Genomic DNA, 22,214 nt, shown 5'->3' on the forward strand with positions numbered 1-22,214 from the left:
AGCTGCCCAAGTCAAGAGATTCTCGCAACTGAAAAAGCGAAATATAATGATTCCCAGACCAAGACTGGTAACCAAATATAATACTTATACGGGAGGTACTGACCTGATGGATCAGAGTCTAGCATGCTCTCATATTGCAATAAGAATCAAGAAATGGTACTGGTTTCTCTTTACATGGATGTTAGATGTCGCCATACAAAACAGTTGGATTTTGTATAATAAAGCAAGAAACCAAACTCTTTCTCAGCTTGATTTCAAGAGAGAAGTAGCAACAGTGTACTTGCAAAGACACCAAGCTTTACCAAAAGGAGCCGGAAGACCATTGCATCAAGGGCATGTTCCGACAGCCGCATATCAGATTCAGTTAGGTTTGATAAGACTGACCACCTCATCCAGCACACAGAAGGAAAGAAGAAGAAAAGGTGTACGCACAAGGACTGTAAATCTACTGTGAAAACTATGTGTTCAAAGTGTCATGTGGGATTGTGTATTGACTGTTTTATTCCATTTCATGTAAAATAATGCTGAGTTCAAGGTTTGATTTTTGATTATTAATTGTACTGTGTTATAAAGTATCAATTGTATGATGAAGACAGAATAATAAATTTGCACGAACTTGTATATGTAATAATAAATTTCAATAACCTACTTATTTTAGTTGAAGTTGTAATCCATATAAACTTAGGTAGTGAAAGCGCCTAGCGTTGCCATATGGCAACATCAAATATCTCGCTAATGGCGGTAATGACTTTCGTCGAAACAACTCTGTTGTGTAATTTATGCCTTTTACAACCATATTAACGCAATTTTTAAAAAAAAAATCATGAAAAAATTAATTCCAGCGCTAATGGGTTAAGATGAATGTTTGCTCTTACTGGATGGACAAATTACAAGTATAAGACTGAATGAAGAGAATACCATAATTATTAGCTTAAAAAGATATTAAAATCTAACACAAAAGGCACTATCTGTGGTGATTTCAACATTGAAATGGCTAACTGTGATGACTATGTCACAAGAATGATTTTTTAATATCTTAAGAGTACTAAATTTACATTGAACAAATTACAGATCCATAAGGAATAATGCTTGCTTATATAATATTATAGTTAATTTTTCTAGAGATATTCATGATGTCAGACATACTAGTGAAGGTCTAGCAGATTACAAACTAGTAATTTTAACTTCCTGCTGTGAATAGTTGTCTAAGTTAGACACATCATCCAGCAGCAAGGCTAATGTTATATAGATAAGAGAGCAGAAAGATGAATATATTAATTTATTTGTTGACAGATTAACTGATGTTAGCTAGGACTTTGTATACAATAAAAAATCTAGGAAGAGTGTTGAGGAAGCAGTGTTTGATAATTTCTTGAAAAAACTCACTGACCTATTGTATGCTTATTCACCATTAATCAAAAGAAGCTCTAAGCATAAACAGAAAATGACACAGTTAAAATGGTTTACACATGAGCTGACTTTCATTAGGAAATACATACTCACACTGTACAGTATATATAAAAGTTGTTCTAAACTGGAGCCTGACCTGGGAAAAAACTCAAAAAGACAAAAACATTGTTATTGAACATTACACAGAAGGTGCTCTCAACAAATACAAAGCAGTGTGGGATGTTGTCATTTAAGAAAATTCTGAAGCTTGTGCAAAAGACGCAGTGCTGTGCACAGAAGAAAATAATTACTTCCTAACCTCAGTGGGTTAGCTGAAAAGCAAAATGGCACATATGAATTAGATTATGCTGGTGCCGAGCCACAAATGAAGCATGCCTTTGATTGGAATATTGTCACCTCCAAGGATATTGTAAAAGCTCTGTCAATGTTCTCTAACTCCAGACATATAGACTGTCGATGCTTGTCAAATTACGTTAAAAAAAAAAATCTTATACATCACAGGCTTTCTTTGATTTTTTGTATGTGTATAGAATCTGGAAATCTCTCCAATGCACTCAAAACTGCTGATGTGATGCCAGTCAATAAAAAGGTAAATAAGTATCTGCCCCAAAACTAATGCCCAATTTCTACTGTCACAGTTTTCTCTAAAGTTTGTGTCTCTGATGTGCAACCAGCTAAATAATTATTTCAAAAAACACAATCTCCTCAATTTAGAATTCAATACCACTACTTCTGTCACTGAAGTTGTTACCCAGGCATTAGATGCATTTGAAAATAAGGATCTAGAATCACTAGTACTTTGTGATCTCAGTAAAGCCTTTGACTGTCTACTGTTTAACACCCTACTCAAAAAAATTGGAATTTTGTGGCATACATCACCCATCTTTAGCAGTAATAAAGTTATGTTCAAGCAACAGGAGACACTTTGTCTCAGTTAAAAATATACAAATATATGTTCCTCACTGAAGGGAGTTCAGACTGGAGTGACCCAGGGATTGGTCCTAGAACCTATTCTCTTCATCATTGCAACTAGTGATTTATTTATCATGTAGCAGCAAATCCGATAGCGTACTATGCAGGTGACACAACACTTCTCAATAGACATCATGACCCCATAAAACTGCATTTGGCAATGCAGGAAGAATTAGAACTAGCAATGAATTTTTTTCTAATGAACTTCTTTGTAATACTGATAAAACAATGCAACTAATTGTGGAGTTAATTTTAGCTGTGTGAAGTAAAGCAATAAAATTTTTTAAGCCTTCATGCTGATTCTGAATTAAACTGGGAGGAAATATTAGTCATGTCTGCAAGAGAATAGCATACGTGTGCTATCTTATGTGGAAACTGGCAGCTGCAGTCACTATTGAGTATCTAAAGGGGGTGTATTTTGGCCCATTTTAGTCACACATTTCCTACGGCATTCTGATATTAGGATCTTCTTGCTATGTCACCAAAGTTCTGAAAATTCAGAAAAAAGTAATCAGAATAATGAGCAAAGTTAAAACAAAGACTCACTGTCCTCCACTCTTTATCAAGCTCAAGTAATTGGCTTTTGTTAATTTACATATCTACAGAACATTTCTTTATGTCAAAAACAATAAGTTTGACACTGGGGAGAATATAGACCCTCACAATCCTAGAGGCAAATATACTCTGATCTACCAAGACACAGATTCACAAAGACTGCAAACTCACACAAAAAACATACTTAAAATCTTTTTACAAATATCTGCTTGGTCTTTGTGCTATAATATTTTCAAAGTTGAGATTTATGATCAATTATTTAAACACCAATTTTACAAGATAGCACTAACTATTTGAAGTAAACAATATTGACACTTAAACAATTTGTTGTAGCTACCATCATAAGTTGCACTGAGAAGTACCTTTTTTTTTATTTCTTGATGGTGGCTAGGTTTGGACACTTATGTCCAGTTTCAAACCATGCTTATGCTAAGTGTGTCAAATATGCCTGTGTACTGTGAGTTAATGAGCATTTCGCTCTCATTTAAGTATATGGCTGAAAGAGTCCGCCTTCAGGAATTGTGAAATGAACCCTGTCGTTGAGGACTGTGTGCCACAAAGGGCACAGATTCACCACGAGATGAGGAAACTCACAGATGTCTATTATCTACTGAGGCCTAAGTGCTGTAGTGTGCAAGTGAGACAGATGAGAGGCTATGTCATAGGGAAACCCAATAGAAGCCACTTGTGGCCAAGGAGACGTGGCAGGGTTAAGTATGGCAGACCTAAGATCGGTCATTAAGGGAAACATTTATGAAAACTATTTAATTCTGTAGTAATGCAGGGAATGAAGCCACAGTGATTTTAATCTACCATCCTTCATCAATTTTCATGGTGATCCCAATAAAACTTGAATAATGATAATATCTATAATAGTTTAGAATTTACTGTTAAAGTGAAATTCACAAGTTTTGTAACAAAGACCTGAATGCTAAAATCTGAACGCTTTAGACGTTGACATTTCATATAGAAGCACATCATTAAAATGACAAATGTTGTAAATATCAACTCTGTAACTTTATTTGTTTAAAAGATAGAGTAAATTTAAGTTATCAGTATTTTCAGTTAAGCATCAAATCATAGTTTCTTCCCCACAAAACACATTGAACGATGACAACATGACACCTTATTGAATCATTAGGTAATAGAATATTTGCTGTAAAGTTTAATGCTTAATAGTTACTTTTGATCTTTATTTATTTATCAGAAAGCACATTGGTGCAAGGCTACTGGCCATGACATTCAAAGTTAAGAAGGAAATTGTATTGGTTTTATGTAAAAGAATTTAATGTTTATTGTGTAATGGTTATTGTTACTTTATTTTGAATGTGAAAGTGGTCAAGCTTTGATGATTTAAAAATGTTAAAATGTAAAATAATGTGCAGTAAGCTGTAACCAATCAGATGGACAGCTTCAGGAAAGGGAACTGTCCTAGTAAGTTGAGCGAGGATATTCGGTAAGCAGAAAATGCTGCTGGGGATGGGCAGAGGAACAGTGCTGACGCCGACGCGAAAGCAGATAGTTCGGGGCTGGAGACACCAAAGTGAATAGTTCTGATGCAGACGCAAAAGTGGACAGTTCAGCTGGAGACACCAAAGGGTGCAATATGGTTTGAGACACAAAAGTGGACAGTTGGTATTTAGGCAGCTAGGAAGTCTAACAATGTGCACCTGATGTGAACTCTAACTTTTTGTGTAGATAAATTGTAGTTTGTGATGGTATTGTGAATGATCGACCTGTGACAAATGGATATGTGCTTGAGTGTAACAGTAACTCCAAATACAACCACTTTTGCTATTAGTTTGCTTCCTGAATAAACCTTATTGTAACCAAATTGCAACTGTGTGACCTACATCATTTCCATAAATTAATTTAGTTCCCAATATTATTATTACTGTTATTATATGTTATGTTAACTTTGTATTTTGCAAACTTGCCATCAGTCAGACAATTTAACCAAAGGTTCACAAGTGTCTAATTTAGGATATGTAATGTGACATGTGCAGTTCAACCCCTAGACAAGTTTGAGTCAAGACTTTTCGATGATGAGGAACAACATGTAAGGCCGAACATCATTGGGATGTTAGCTCACAGTACAAAACCTGCCCCTTCAGTCACGATTGAGGCAGCACTAAGGCCAACTCAACAACAGTAAATACACCACATAGGATGGACATTAAAAAACTCTGATGTTTGTCCTATATGGTGTATGTAATGTTCAAGAGTCAGCCATAGTACTGCTTTGATGATCACTGCAGGGGCAGTTTTTATACATAGGTTATAGCCTGCATTTGTTACACTTACAACACAGATTGTTTGAAAACGGATACAGGTGTCCAAAACTAGACACCATCAAGAAATAAAATAAAATAAAAAAATACTTCTCAGTGCAGCTCATGACAGAGCTACAACAAATTATTTCAACTACAAGACAAGTTGCAGAACTATATTTCACCTGCAGCATGCTGCAAGTTTGTAAATTATTGATAGCAGTTCTTAAGAATATTTCTGAAAGAACTTCACTATAAAAATTTCTGTTAATCATGCATCAATGTCCAAACCTATTCTGCTGTAGGTGGTAAATGGTGAATGAAGTAAATAATAAATATAATATTAATGTCACATGGTTTATAAAATGTACAAAAGCCCAAAGAAAGGAGTCACCGCAAGGGGTTGTCATGAAACACAAATAGAAAACTGCAATGGCACATCTCCTACAAGAAGAGATAAGACCTTATGTCATCAATAGAAACAATCACAGGTAGTTAACAAAAACATGCATTTGTAGTTATTTTTGTTTCCCAAGTGCAGATAAAAATTTTGCCTTCACAATGAGTCTATCTGAAGATGAGCCTCAGCAAGTACCGGTCATCAATTCTGTCTCATAATATTTCAGTAGGTACAAATATTCTTCTGAACTTCATACATGTCAAATCAGTAATCATGTTTGTTTTGCAGTGAAAGCTGCAATCTCATTAATTATTTGAAAAGGGTATGAGTTTGAAGAATTTAGGTGTCACAGTCTGCTAATTATTATGGAGCATAAAGATGAACTGTCTAAATAATCAAGCAGCTAAACATAACATACATGATTTCAGTGCCTGCTTCACAACCTAGTCCATCTGGATCTTTCCCTCCACCACCAGCTTTTCTGAACAGTGCAGATGTAAGTCACCCTAAAAACACATTCTCCAGTCCTGAAGTTAACAAAGCCTCAACTGATGATAACCGACAGTCCCCACATCCTCCACCCAACAGTTTCTGGCCCCTCTATCCTATCACCTTGTCCCTTTTCACATCCCCCACCATAAGTGTGTGTTGCTCTCTCCCAGTATACTCACCTGTCCTTTCCCCTTCCTTGCTCCTCACCTTTCCTGCTCCCAATTTTTCCCCACACTCTACCTCCCAACACTGTGCCTGGCAGTTTTGTCAGACCATGATCTAGTCCCTGCACATCCCCCCAGACAGCACTCTTCTCTCCCCCACCCATAACCTGCTATGCCTCCTCCCCCTTTCCAGCCCCACTTCAGATTACTATTACATGACAGCTGCATTCCAGTCGAAGGTGCCAGTGGTAGTGGTCATATGTGTTTGAAGAGTCCTTGCTTGTATTAATGTGTGTTTAGTTTCTTTGCTAAAGATGGCTTTGACCAAAATTTATAATATGTAACAGACATTTCATTGTGCCTGTCTGTGCTTGACAGGTCTTCTTTATGGTGAGTAGCAACCTATCCTTTTCCTAATATTGTTGATATTCCAACCTACAGTTTCCACTGTTTGGACTTTACATTTCTAAGTTCAAGATTATAAAACTTATTTCAGCTCCAATTAGAAAAAAAAGTTTTTTTTTCTTTTTGTGTGTGTGTGTGTGTGTGTGTGTGTGTGTGTGTGTGTGCGCTGTTTGCGCACACACACTTGAAACTCTCCCTCCATTTTTCCCTGTGTGTAGTTTGTAGTGTGTCAGCTGGGAAACTGGTTCACTATGAATTTTAGCACTCTCACAATACACAGTAGAGTATTTTATTCTGCTTGTTCATTAAATGAACAATGATTCCATCACATCAAGTTTATTGTGTAAACATTGTATAATGTGTATGTTTTATGTTTGTTTCATGTATTACATATAGTCTTCATAGGAATGGAGGGATCTTCTGGTATTGTTTTGCTGCCGAGGAGATGCTGAACCAGTTTGCAGCTGAGCTGACAGTCGTGCACTGTGAGGACATTCACCCAACTATATCAAGATGCTGTAGTTAATTATTATACAAAATTGAAGATGTATTATGTGTAAAAAAGATGTATCAGTTCTTCTTGAGATTTGTATCACTCAAGCTCTAATTTAGCCACAACTGCATTCATTTACATTCTGAAGAACTTAAAGTTTTATTACGTGACAATGAAATGTTCATTGCTCTATACAGTAAACCTGTTTGAAGTTATTTGAGGATAGAAATGTGTCTGTGAGGAAAATTATTCTGAAAAATACCTGAATGAATATATTTTGAAAATTGTATATTGGAGGGATACCTCAATTAGTTGCTATACAAAAAACTAGAAATCAAATATGATGCACAACAGAAGCAGTTCATTGACCTCTTCTGTTGAAATATTATGACAAAGTAAATTTATAATAGTTTACTTGATAATTTCTGAAAGGCAAGGAACTTCAAGTTGCTATGAGTGAAAAGTATGGTAATTAATCATCCAAAAAGTGATTTTAGTGAGCATGAATTTTAAATGATGATTTTAATTTAATTGAAAATACCTGTTTGGTGTATCAGAGATGATTAGTTGCTTTTATGCAGCTATGAACTACTATCTCTGGTTTACACAACAATGAAATCAACAGCACTACTAATATGTATAATTCTAATTGCTCATTTTGAAATTCGTTAAAGAAAAACGAAGCAGATATTGTACAGATAGTTTATCACAAAAGTGATAAATATTTCTTTCAGACAGTATGAAACTCTCTGGATGACAGTGAGATACACTCATAGTGGAGAAGCAGTCATGTTCAGGGTATGTCAATAGGAGTGATACAACCTTTAGTGCATAGTCATTACACTGCTGTCCCACACCACAAGCATCATACCATTGCTAGCTGACCACCTAGTATCTCATTCATACCAAAGCTAGGAGTAGGATTCACAGAAATTATTGTAGCTCCTTAGAAATATGAAAGAAAACTAGATATTGGCTCACCTTTTTCAAAGTGTCACTCAGATCTACCTGGTGTTCCAGCTTAAATTTGGGTAAATATACATTCACGTCAACTTTGCGCAGTTTTTGTAAGATGTCAGGGAGGTTCACATCTACCAGTTTCCTTTCAAGTTCTCTAAGGCCATCAATTTTCTTTGGAAGAATGATTACCATGCTCAGTTGATCTCCCTAGAACAATAACAGTCATAATATTTGCTGTAGAATAAGTAGAAATATAGCAAAACTGATTATTTCTTCAGATCAGTATTATGTTATCTTACATTAACAGTCTTAAAGAACATAATCTGGCATGTGATAAGCAGGTATTTATCGCGTTTTTGAAGTATCAAGAGTATAAGTTGTTGAAAACTCCGATTAAGTGTACCAGAAATGATGATGTTGATGCATTATCAGAAGCAGTCAACAATTACAGTTCAGTCATCTAAATGCATGTTGCACGAAAATCTTTGAAAAGTTAAAAATACACCTTGACAGACTCAATCTATGATAAACCTGAAATTTACTGGCCTTGGCAAAACTGACGTGCTCATTATGAAAAGTCATGACTGAGTGTAAAGCTTATTAAAAATTCTATGCTGTGCAGTGTTTCATTACCTTTGTTAGATAACCTCTTTTGGCTCATATACTATTTCTTCAGACATCATTATTATTGTGATTACTATTACTATTTTGTAATTATATGACACTGAAAACTAATTTTATTATCTGTGTGCTACTTTGTTGTGGAGTTAGAAAAAAAAGATGTAGTATTTTCATTAAGGTCAAAAATTTTGTAGGTGCGTTGAGCCACATGTGCTATTAACAGTTCTTTATATGCTTCTCAGTAGTTTTTAATGATCAATTTTATTTTTTCACTGTCATATCATTTTGCATGGAATCTGGATTAACATTACTTCTTCTGTTCTCTGCTGCAATCTTATAGCATGTGTATGTGTGTATACTGCTGTTCATTGGTAATTGCATTTTTGAATGAGTCACTATGTCTGTAAATTTGTTAATTAAAACAATTTGGGTGCTTTTTGTCTTTCATTCAATGGTTGTAGTTTGTTGCGAGTTGTGTTTGGGCCCCTCAGTCAGTAGAGCATTTGTCCACAAAAGGCAAAGATCCCAGGTTTGAGTCCCAATTCAGTACACAGTTGTAATCTGCCATGAATTGTCAAGACAGTGTTCACTTTCTTAGATGTTTTAGTCTTGGCTCTTAATGGGATCTTGCTATTCTTGTAGCATAACAGATCCTGAAATTAAAATGATATCAGCTAGGTAATTTAAAGTTAATTATTTAATTACTGGATAAACATTGTACCAGTCAGAATGAAGCCCCAATGTGAATGCTGTTCTCAGGCATTGGATGGGTTAGTTGTTGTTCACAAACAGCTGGAAATCACTGACTGCTATAAAATGATTGGACACTGCTTTCCATGTCTGTGTTGGGAAAAACACCAAGAGTCATGAATCCTCTCTAACTAATACTGCCTTCTCTGCTGCAAATATGCACAGGTCCTATTACAGCTCATCTTTTTTCACAGTGAGTGATATGCCAGTGGTAGATTATGGGCTCCATACAACATTAATAGTAATCTCAGACTTGTCACAGATTATGATGTTATCTATAATGAAGTTCTGTCTGAAAGAAGCTGCAAAAATATTCAGCCAGATCTTGATAACATTTCAAAGTGGTACAAAGATGGGGAACTTGCTTTAAATGTTAACAAATCTAAAACTTCAAAAACTGAATAAAACTTAGTATCCTATATTTCTCTTGTTAGGTCTTGAAAAAAAAAAAAAAAAAAAAAAGTTCTTAGATCATAAGGCAACTCACCAGTGGTGGGAACAACGAGGCAATGCCAAAACTCAAGATGACATGCCGGAAACAGATGAAAATGATGTAATTTTGGTGAATTTATTGGAGAAGCTACCGGGCTGTGAAGATGCGAACTTCAAAGACGTTGAAGAGTGGATGAAAAACAACTTTTTTGATTTGACTGAGGAAGAAATTGTCCAAATTGCAACCAATCAGAAAGTGTCAGAAGAATATGTTTCTGATGATGAAGCAGAGAAAAAGATTCCTCACACAGTTGGTTATGAAGTGATCCAAACTGCCTTGGAGTACATCAGACAGCAGGAGGAGGTGACTTAACCTGAAATCATTTGTTTCCAACGTTGGGGATATATTGCCACAACAAAAGTTTCTCAGTCCACAAAACAAAAAACCATTACAGACTTTTTTTACCAAAAACCAATTCTAATGTCCATAAGCTTTTTTTTTTTAAAAAAAAAAAAGTTCCTCTAGACAAACTTTTTGTTCCTTTGAGTAATCTCTAGATTTGTTTCATAATTTTGTACAGTACTTCATTTTTTATTCAAAAGAGTAGGTAATAAAATATGTCAACACAATTTTTTCAGTCAAAAACATGCAGGCTTATTCACAACCATATCAATAACATTCTACGTAACCTAAGCACATTTTACGATCAAATTTCATGGTATTGATGCAATTCAGGGTGTTTCATAAAAGAAAACAGGGGGACTTCAGTTTATCCAAAATTTTTGTTATCTGTACCAGCCACCATCCTGATCATTTTGGATAAATGGGAGTTTACTGTACTTACCGTTGAGAGTTATAAGAGTCCCCGTAAATGGGTCAGGGGTGCACTACATGTCAGACATTTCTACCAAGGTGGTCTACAGTGTGTGGAGTGTACACTCTTCATCCAGTCCAAATAATGACTAGTACAGGACTCAAAGAAATGACCTCTGAAGATGGAACTATTAAAATTTTAGTTATGAAATGAAGATATTTTCTGTGAGAACTGGAAATAGTCTGTGGGGATTTGATGGAGACAATAGACATGAAAAGCATCAAAGTTAGCTGAAACATGTCGAGTGTACATTATTAGAGCAATTCCTGAAAAACACTTTACAGCAGTTCAATGAACTTTCTTCAAGGAGACACTGACAAGGGAACGGTCCAATAAGACATGTCAAAACGTACCCTGCAATTTTTTTCACAGGAAGAAGACAATAAAAGAAATGCACTGCCAAAATTGTAGCTGCTAAGAGCCACTGCAAGTATTCTGTAAAAACTGTTGAAGTTACACATTTTTTTATAAAAGCAGTTTGTATAGCCCTGCCTGCCTAGCATACAACTTGGCAAATCACTCATACAGTACCGCATAGCAGAATTATCCGGAGTTCACAGACATCAATTTTAAGCACCTAAAGCCTGGTTTCAATGGAGTGAATGGAAGCGAACACATGTGAATGAGCATTTGCAGAAAATTTTCTACCATTTGCTTGCACATAGGTAGAATCTTCTATTCTAGAGGGAATGGAAGAGAACACGAGGTAGCAAACACTGCCTATGAACGATGCATTATTAGTTTTTAGGTTTTGGAGCTAATATTTGGCATACAGGATACAACCACACTGTGTGGTTTCAGTTGCTTAAGACTGCAGTCATGTGTGTGAGTTGTGTTTGTGTGAGTGTGAGTGTGTATTTATTGTTGAGAAGGCCCAAGACCGAAACTTTAATTGTGAAAGTCTTTTTCTTGTGTCTATCTGCGGCTCAGCATCTCTGCTATATGGTGAGTAGCAACTTTCCTTCTCACAATATTGTTATATACCATCATTACCTTCATAATGATTCAAACCATCATCCCAGGCAAAAAAAAGATGTCATTAAAACATTGGTGGACAGGGCTAATAAAATGTGTGAGCCAGTTTATTTGCAAGAGGAACTAAATCATTTGCAAATGGATTTTAAGAAAAATGCATACACTGATTATGAGATGATTGAGCACTACATCCCAGAAGAGAAGCATGCAAAAACATGCAATGACAACAATAACCGTCAGCTGGAAAAGTTTTTCTTTAATTTATCCACAATATTATGGACTGTATTGTGAATGCTCTGGCCAAGTTTCCATTGAAACAATTTTTAGATCCACCAAAAAGGTCAGAAGATGTTGCCCACAGTTGGCAATAAAACCTCAGGAGGAAGAATTTCTACTGTTCGACTATGGCCTCTTAGCCAGGAAGTTTTAATTAATGAACATGCTGGCCATGAAAACCTACATGTTATGAGTATAGTCATGTGTTTTTTCTTTCAAGAATATGATTTAAAGGCCAGAGTTACAATAGTCTTTAACACGGTTAAGCTGAAAAATTTTTGTGGCTACTTATGAATCACCATCCATCTTCAAAAATATTAAAAATATACCATACCTACAGGCCCACCCCACCCTCCCCCACCCCCAACCTGCAATCTTTGCAAGGGCATCCTTGATGAGCCAGCATAATCATCATTTTTAAAATTATTGTTTTGCTACATCAAGAGCATAAGAGATTTTCTACAGTGCCTTCATTAACATTTCCTCTGGAGAGATAGGTGAGTCAAATGGTATGATGGTTATTTGCCTTTCCTGCAGTCATTAATGTCTGTGGAATTCAGGAATGCTTATATAAAAATTGTCCACTGTCCAAAATTTATTTATTTCATGTTCTGTTGACCACAGATTGTGATTCAACATGTGAAAACTGGAATGAGTCAAATACAAAAATATTTATAAAAATATCATTTTTTACATTATTGATAGGGCCCACATGTTGCCAAGGTTGTTTCCTCTCCACTGCAGAAGTTTCACTGGGAAGCCCATACACATCCTCCATAAAGTCTCTGTATCTTCCCATGTGATTTTCATATTTTTGGAGTCCTGAAGAAAGACATTTATGGTGGTCAGTTTGCTTCAGACAGAGAAGTGCATGCCTCGGTAAAATCATGGTTTTGTAGACAACCACAAACATTTTTCCACGAAGGCACTGACCATCTTGTCTCATAGTGGAATAAATGTGTAACAGTTATAGTGATTATTTTTGAGGTAGTGTATCGAACAGTTTACTTCCATTCTTTTATCTGTTTCATTTTCATTTGACAGCCCATTACAACATGTTCTCTAGATTGTTGGCACATCTGTTAATTTTATAAGAGATCAGTCAGTCTCATTTTGCTGATGTGTTTTTAGTACTTGGTTCCATTTTTGTATTATCATTTTCACATATCATTTTAATATGAAAACTATAGTAACAGTTTTGAATTTTCTTTGTGGGAAAGTGATGGTATGTATGAATGTAAAAAAAGAAAGTGGTTATAATTAATACTTTACATGAGTATTTTCTGCATTTTAAATATTTTAGTCACATTATCCCCCTAAAAATTGCTAAGGGCACTTTCAACCCCTCTGTTGAAAGCACTGAACAAACAAAACAACTCAACACCAAAAGAAAAATTTAACATTGCTGCAATAACATTCTTACCATATACATAAAATTTGCTTTGTTAGGCCCACATGAAAAAAACCCTCTGGTACTACTAATTTGTTAAAAATAAATGTGACAGTTTTTGTAGAAACAGCATCTTGGGTTGGACAACAAATACATGATATAGAAAAGTATGAAGACTGTATTATTCTGAGCTATTTGTAAAGGTTATTAAGTAGTAAAAACTGAAATTAAAATATTAAAATAATTTATTTAAAAATGTTTCCTTTCATTGCATTGTCAATGTAAAGTAGCTTACATTTCATTTGGTTTTTTAAGTGGTTAACCCCTGGTTAGTATTGCAGTCTGTTTCATTTTTATGGATTACTGATCAAACTTTATTCCTAATACTACTCACGAACTAAAGTTGATGTTTATCATTAATCTCAGTTCACATTGTTAAGACAGTATTCTTTAAAATCTTAAATCTATTTGCACAATAATTTCAGTGCAAAATTACAATAAAATCAGATAGCTTGTATCTAACTCTGCCTACTTTCAGAAGTATGAAATTTAACTAGCAAGCCAGAATACAAAGGAGTAACCTAAATTTATTTTAATGGAGGTATTTCAGAGAAAATGTGGTGTTACAGATCTACAAATTTAATTCTAATACCTTGTAGGGGAGTTCCAGGACTTGAGACTCAAGTTGTTGTGCTTCTGTGTACATAAATTTTTTCTTGATATGCATCATGTCAACAGTCTTTTCCTCTGTGGCAGTAACGTGAAATGGCATTGGCGATGTTGCATCTTTCTTAAACTGTGAACTCCATATTCCTTTGAAGTAAACAGCATTGACAAGAACTAAACGTGTCAAGGCATCCAAAGCACCTGTGAGGAAAAATGCAGTTCCAAACAGAAAAGCTTCATTAACAGTGAATTATGTTAATGTCTTCCAATAAAACAAAAACAGTAGAGCATCGATTATCCGAACTAACTGGGGGCATGGGTGTTCGGAAAACAGTTATTCAGATAATTGAATTGAAAACTTTTACTTCTCAATTTATAAATAAAAACCTCATATACTTATAACAACATGAATCAGTTTTGTTATTGCAAAGGCAAGTACGGTCACAGAGGCTAGTAAAAAACCATGTGTGATACATATGATATATTTAATGCTTAAAAAATGTTCTTAATTTTGGTCTGTCTGAGCAAGTCTACCCACTTACAAGCAGCTGAGTTCTGCATTGTACAGCACAGGTATCTGACACTGTTTGCTTTCATTTTGAATTTAAAACCATGGCAAGGCAATATCTAACACATCTTCATTTTCTGGATCACAAGTTGATGAGATACAGGTGGTATCAGATTTATCAGTGATAAGGTTTATAATTTACCTGTCCTGCATGGTTTGGTGACCTTGGTCCACATCATTGTCAGTCATTCATTCTTGAACTACTAATTTATCACATTCACGACAATTGAGTTCTTTTAGCATATTTAGCTTTTGGGCATATCATTCTGTTTATGATTTTCAATTAGACTTAGAGAACTTTCTGTGATATCCAAAATTTTATTCCAAGCTTTTACCAAGTTCTGTTCTATGGTGTTCTGATCATGTAGGATACATCTTCCAAATCACTATTTTTATGACTTCAGACTTCCTCCCTCCTGCCCCACCCCTTTCTCTTTACTTAACAATTCTCACATAACAGTTCTTTTCTGTAATACCATTTGAAAGTCTCAAGACTGCCTTGATTCATGAGTGCTAATAATGAGGTTACATTAGATGTAACAAACATCACTTTTATGATCTCATCCTTTTTGTTTAAGATATCACACGATGGATGAGTTGATACCTTGTCAAGTGGCAGTAATGTTTTCTCCCTTTTGCCAATCTTTAACTGAAGAGTTTTATAGAGGTACAAAAACTTCCACAAACCATTGTATGAAAATCATACAATTCATCCAGATGCTCTTTTGTGAGGTGTAAACAATAGCCATCACAGACATATTAACATGTTTGAAACAGTGTGGTTTCTTACTTGTACCAATGATGTGCACAGATAATTGGTGGCTACCGGTAGTATTAGCACTTGGTAAAGCAGTAATATGATTGCTGCTTACTTTAGGAACAGGTGCTGTTAATGCCTGATGTGAAGCAAAAGATTTTCTTGGAACAGTTTTCCAATTGAGCCCAGTTTCAGCAGCACAGTAAACATTTGATTTGAAGCAAGAGACTTTCTTGGCAAAGCTTTCCAATTGAGCCCAGTTTCATCAGCACAGTAAACATTTAGAAAGTGACTGTCAAAAGTACTCACAGCTTTTGAAGTATCAGTCACCACATTGTCATTTAGTTGAATTGTTAGGATATCTTGCATGCTGACTAGCTATCCTGTCTTCCATTTGACAATATGTGATGTAGTTTTAATCTTATTACCTGCATTATTTATTTCTGTAAGGACATGCATACTTTAGGACATTTCAGTGACTTTCCTTAAAACAGAGTACTTTTTGTAGTATGCAAGTAATGTCAGACCTTGACTTATTACGGATTTTATATAAATGTCCCTCTTCCTTCTACATGGGATTTTAATTCCTTTGGTTATCCACAGCTTACTTGTTTCTCTCTCTCTCTCTCTCCTCTCATGGCTTTTCTGTATAAATTTTTAGGAGAGTAACTTTCAAATATTGACACAAATTTACTATGGAATACACTTATTATAAACTATTTATATTGTGCCTATGAGGGTCTCCTAATGGTGGTGTCAAAAACTTTTCCATTAAATTAATACATTTGCTGGACAAGATACGTAAACCTAAAGGACATTTTACTGTTTGCGGAGATTTATATATCAATATGATGAAAGTGGATGAAGTCAGTAACAGATTCCTGAATATCCTGTACATTGTGGTATATCACAACACGCATCACTGATTCTCAGTTATTGATCATATTCTGACAGATTATCATCTATAGTGTTCTTTTTTTTACTGGGAGTAGTAGCATACTCCTGTAATGCAAGCTTCCGGGAGGCCGTAGTTATGGGAGAGATCAGGAAACAACTACAGATTCGGCTGTTTCATCAGCTCAGGAACAATCGCAATGCCCTCATCGAGCTCTGCAGATTGACAGATTGCAGTGCGGAATTTACGGCTAGTGGTGGCTCGGGGTTAAGATAAATCGAGAGCAGTGAGCAAACTACATCGGGAAACCGAAACAGGTGACTCATAACTACTACCTTATCAGGAGTACCACAATATTTTGGTCAAATTCAGAACGCAAAATATTTACAAACAAACACAGAAAAGTACACTCCTGGAAATTGAAATAAGAACACCGTGAATTCATTGTCCCAGGAAGGGGAAACTTTATTGACACATTCCTGGGGTCAGATACATCACATGATCACACTGACAGAACCACAGGCACATAGACACAGGCAACAGAGCATGCACAATGTCGGCACTAGTACAGTGTATATCCACCTTTCGCAGCAATGCAGGCTGCTATTCTCCCTTGGAGACGATCGTAGAGATGCTGGATGTAGTCCTGTGGAACGGCTTGCCATGCCATTTCCACCTGGCGCCTCAGTTGGACCAGCATTCGTGCTGGACGTGCAGACCGCGTGAGACGACGCTTCATCCAGTCCCAAACATGCTCAATGGGGGACAGATACGGAGATCTTGCTGGCCAGGGTAGTTGACGTACACCTTCTACAGCACGTTGGGTGGCACGGGATACATGCGGACGTGCATTGTCCTGTTGGAACAGCAAGTTCCCTTGCCGGTCTAGGAATGGTAGAACGATGGGTTCGATGACGGTTTGGATGTACCGTGCACTATTCAGTGTCCCCTCGACGATCACCAGTGGTGTACGGCCAGTGTAGGAGATCGCTCCCCACACCATGATGCCGGGTGTTGGCCCTGTGTGCCTCGGTCGTATGCAGTCCTGATTGTGGCGCTCACCTGCACGGCGCCAAACACGCATACGACCATCATTGGCACCAAGGCAGAAGCGACTCTCATCGCTGAAGACAACACGTCTCCATTCGTCCCTCCATTCACGCCTGTCGCGACACCACTGGAGGCGGGCTGCACGATGTTGGGGCGTGAGCGGAAGACGGCCTAACGGTGTGCGGGACCGTAGCCCAGCTTCATGGAGACGGTTGCGAATGGTCCTCGCCGATACCCCAGGAGCAACAGTGTCCCTAATTTGCTGGGAAGTGGCGGTGCGGTCCCCTACGGCACTGCGTAGGATCCTACGGTCTTGGCGTGCATCCGTGCGTCGCTGCGGTCCGGTCCCAGGTCGACGGGCACGTGCACCTTCCGCCGACCACTGGCGACAACATCGATGTACTGTGGAGACCTCACGCCCCACGTGTTGAGGAATTCGGCGGTACGTCCACCCGGCCTCCAGCATGCCCACTATACGCCCTCGCTCAAAGTCCGTCAACTGCACATACGGTTCACGTCCACGCTGTCGCGGCATGCTACCAGTGTTAAAGACTGCGATGGAGCTCCGTATGCCACGGCAAACTGGCTGACACTGACGGCGGCGACGCACAAATGCTGCGCAGCTAGCGCCATTCGACGGCCAACACCGCGGTTCCTGGTGTGTCTGCTGTGCCGTGCGTGTGATCATTGCTTGTACAGCCCTCTCGCAGTGTCTGGAGCAAGTATGGTGGGTCTGACACACCGGTGTCAATGTGTTCTTTTTTCCATTTCCAGGAGTGTACTTAGCAACAAAAAGATGTTTTCAAAATCAAAAAGGTGCAAATTTACTGAGCAGATGGCCAGCCAGATATGGTCAGAAGTATATCCAGGAACACGTGTAAATGAAAAATTTAACAAATTCATAACCACATACAAACTGAAATTTGAGAAGGTGTTTCCTAAGATAGTACACTCTGCTGAGGAATCTAGTAGAAAGAGCTGGGCTATGAAAGGTATCAGAAGATCCTCTGAAACTCTCAAATGTCTAAGTTCTATTAAAGAAAATAAGAATGACACAGCCTTCTTGCAGTTCTTTCTCAGGTACACAAGGACATACAGAAAACTGCTGCAGCAAGCAAAAAGAATGCAAAATCATAAGACCAGACAGATCTCTAACAATAAAAGCAAAGCCATTTGGAAAATAGTAAAACAAGAAACTGGTAACACAAAGTCAAAGCAGATGAAAATACAAATGAGAAATGAATATATTTTAATAGATAACCCAAATGACTTGGACGACTTTGCATACAACTACTTTTGTAATGTTGCAAACTGCAAGAAAAGCTTCCAAAAATACAACATATACCTTACACAATGCTGCTATTGCGCACCACTGGGGAGGAAATCAGTAGGATTGTCCATACATTTAATAATAAAATGGTCACAAGTTCAGTTGAAGCTCTAATGTGTCTACTACAAGACAGCATTAGCAGCTTAAAAGTACCCCTAACAGACATTATAAAAGAGTCATTCTATACCAGACATGGTTTGCAACTTAATGGGAAGGGAAAAATTTTCATTTGTAAAAAAATTGTAGAAATCTTGAGGAATGCTCATGGCACATCTAGCTCAGTGGCCATTCCTTTACCCCAGTCAACCCAAATAGTTTCACAAAGTGCAAATCATAATCACGCAAAGTGCAGTGAAGTGTCCCAAACCATAGAAACAACAGCAGTTTCAACAGTGCCATCTGGAACAGAACCAGCAGATAAAACATCCCCACTAACAGAAGAAGAGGAAACAGCTGCAATATAGGCCATTAATGAGTTTCTGCAAAAAATCAGTTCCACCTTAAACAAGTCAAGAAAAGCAGCAGGATTATTCTGTGACCTCATGAAACCATTTGATTGCGTAAACCATCACTTGCTCCTGTATAAAATGGACAGATACATAATTGGGGATTGTGCTTTAGAGTGGTTTAGGTCATCCCTCATGAACAGAAAACAAGTAAGGGAAATTCTTTCTCTGAATGGATGATTATTTAGCAAGGCTTTCCACAAGGCTCAGTTCTGTGTCCAATTTTGTTTTTACTTTATATAAATGATCTACCCCTGAACATAAATTCACACTCAGTTTTATTCACTGATGATACTTCTGCCATTTTTGCAAGCAATGACCCCAAACAAATTGCTTCAACTGTACAAAACTATTACACAGTTTGGAAAACTTGTTGCAACTAAATGGGCCTAAATGGGCTAAAATTGAATATTGGGAAAAAACATTTGCTGCAGTTTAAATCTAAAAACTCTAAGGTAAAAGAATTCCACATTAGTCACGGAAACCAAGAACTGAAAGAAGCACACGATGTTAAATTTTTAGGCATGCATTTGGACCAAAATCTATCCTGGTCTTTAAACATAAAGTATTTAGCAAGTAAATTAAACAGCCTGACATTTGCAATGAAGATTCTGTCATTTTCAACTAGCATAGAGAGAAGATAAATAGTTTACCACAGCTACTTTGAATCAGTTACAGGTATGGCATTATTTTTTGGGGAGGCACAAGCAAAATGACTAGAATCTTAAAATTACAAAAATCAATTGCTAGAAATACATCTAATGCAAAACCAAAAGTATCCTGTCACACACTGTTAAGCAATTTAAAAATATTAAGTGCTCCATTTTTTGTACATTTATGAACTGATTATTTTTGTATACAGTAACCCCAAATTATTCATAGACAATCAGTTTAAACAACAATACAGCATTAGGAACAAGGAGAATTTCTTGCTTCCCACTCACAGATTAAAGCTGTTTACACAAATCCCAGAATACGTGGTCATGAAAATTTACAGCATTCTATAAAAGAAACAAATCCTCAGCATGGAAATGGGGCAACTAAAGCAAAAGCTACAAAAATTGTTAGTACAGAAATGTTATTATCCTTTAGAAGAATTTCTTAATGACAATATGGCAATATGAGGAAGAAAGCAAGTGGATGAAATGTTTTGTTAATTAAGCTTAGAAGTCTTATGTCTAATAAATGAATGTAATAATTATTTTCTCTTTTTATAGTAATACTGTTGTTAGTCTATAAACAATCTATGTAAAATATAAATTAGTAATTATTGTTTCTGTAACTTCGTTCTTTTTCCCCTTCGTCGAAGATGTCGAAGCACCAAGAGTGCCGTCCACATTTACAAGTGTTTTGTAAACTAGCAATCGTCGGCGATGACGATTGCTAGTTTACAAAACACTTGTAAATGTGGACGGCACTCTTGGTGCTTCGACATCTTCGACGAAGGGGAAAAAGAACGAAGTTAGGGGAGTAGGTAAAACTGCTCAATTTGTTCTTATAAATGGGCCTACCTTGTTTTGTGGCGCGAGATTTAATTTTTCTTTAATGAAATGTTCTACTTCATCCAGTTTGGGTAACGGATGGATAACAGTTCGTAGACGTTGTTATCGTCGTCGCCGACGATTGCTAGTGTACAAAACACTTGTAAATGTGGACGGCACTCTTGGTGCTTCGACATCTTCGACGAAGGGGAAAAAGAACGAAGTTAGGGGAGTAGGTAAAACTGCTCAATTTGTTCTTATAAATGGGCCTACCTTGTTTTGTGGTGCGAGATTTAATTTTTCTTTAATGAAAAGTTCTACTTCATCCAGTTTGGGTAACGGATGGATAATACACATAAATCTTGTGATTTAATTCTGTATGTTATGGGACAATAAAAATTCTGATTCTGATCAGGTTGCTTCCCTCATTACCTAAAGCAGGCAAAAATTCTTCCCATTACTGTCTTCCTTTTCAAAAATAACAGCAGTTAATTCCATAAATTATCTGGGAGAAGGCATTAGGAGTGATTTAAAATGGAATGATCATATAAAGTTGATCATCGGTAAAGCAGATGCCAGACTGAGATTGATTGAACGAATCCTAAGGAAACGCAATCTGGCTGGCTGCGGGACTTGGACATACAACCATGAGTCTAGTCTACTCTTTTCCTTCTGAAAAACCTATTACTAGATACTATTACTATAACTTCTATGTATTTTTGTGTATTTTGTGTTTTACTTCCTTTTTTAGATCTAATAATTGTTTGTTGCCTGTAACATATTGACCATTCATTGTTTTTATACGTTGTTTGTGTTATTACTTACTTACTGCTGTATTCTATTAGCCATACAAAATATGGAAACAAAGGAAGTAGGGTACAGTACACTTGTTCGCCCAGTGCTTGAATATTACTCACCAGTGTGGGATCCATACCAGATAGGGTTGATAGAAGAGATAGAGAAGTTCCAACAGAGAGCAGCGTGCTTCATTACAGGATCGTTTAGTAGTCGTGAAAGCGTTACGGAGATGATAGATAAACTCCAGTGGAAGACTCTGCAGGAGAGATGCTCAGTAGCTTGGTATGGGCTTTTGTTGAAGTTTCGAGAACATACCTTCACCGAGGAGTCAAGCAGTATATTGCTCCCTCCTACATATGTCTCGCAAAGAGACCGTGAGGATAAAATCAGAGAGATTAGAGCCCACACAGAGGCATACCGACAATCTTTCTTTCCACGAACAATACGAGACTGGAATAGAAAGAAGGGAGAACCGATAGAGGTACTCAAGGTACCATCTGCCACATACCGTCAGGTGGTTTGCGGAGTATGGATGTAGATGTAGATGTAGAATAAAAACTATTATGAATAACAGACTTACAAATTATTTAAATGAATACAAACTTCTGTACGGAGTACAATTTTGCTTCAGGTTTGATAAGGGGACAGAAGCTGCTACAGCAAAATTTACAAAAGTAATTTTAGAAGCCATAGATAAAGGAGAACAAATAACAGGCATTTTCC

At 36.9% G+C, this 22,214-nt stretch overlaps 1 protein-coding gene across 8 annotated transcripts in view; it reads right to left on the reverse strand.

Moving 5' to 3' along the window:
* Positions 1-22,214, reverse strand: part of LOC126458475 (leukocyte elastase inhibitor-like) — a 200,202-nt gene that overhangs the window by 105,960 nt on the left and 72,028 nt on the right. For all 8 annotated transcript variants that reach the window (XM_050095563.1, XM_050095567.1, XM_050095569.1 and 5 more), the window contains exons 5-6: positions 14,093-14,307; positions 8,143-8,328 (exon numbers count right to left, since the gene is read on the reverse strand). In XM_050095563.1, the coding sequence (XP_049951520.1) occupies positions 8,143-8,328; positions 14,093-14,307 (401 nt within the window). The remainder of the gene's footprint in view (positions 1-8,142; positions 8,329-14,092; positions 14,308-22,214) is intronic.

The sequence above is a fragment of the Schistocerca serialis genome, chromosome 2, assembly GCF_023864345.2.
Source record: "Schistocerca serialis cubense isolate TAMUIC-IGC-003099 chromosome 2, iqSchSeri2.2, whole genome shotgun sequence".
Lineage (NCBI taxonomy): Eukaryota > Metazoa > Arthropoda > Insecta > Orthoptera > Acrididae > Schistocerca > Schistocerca serialis.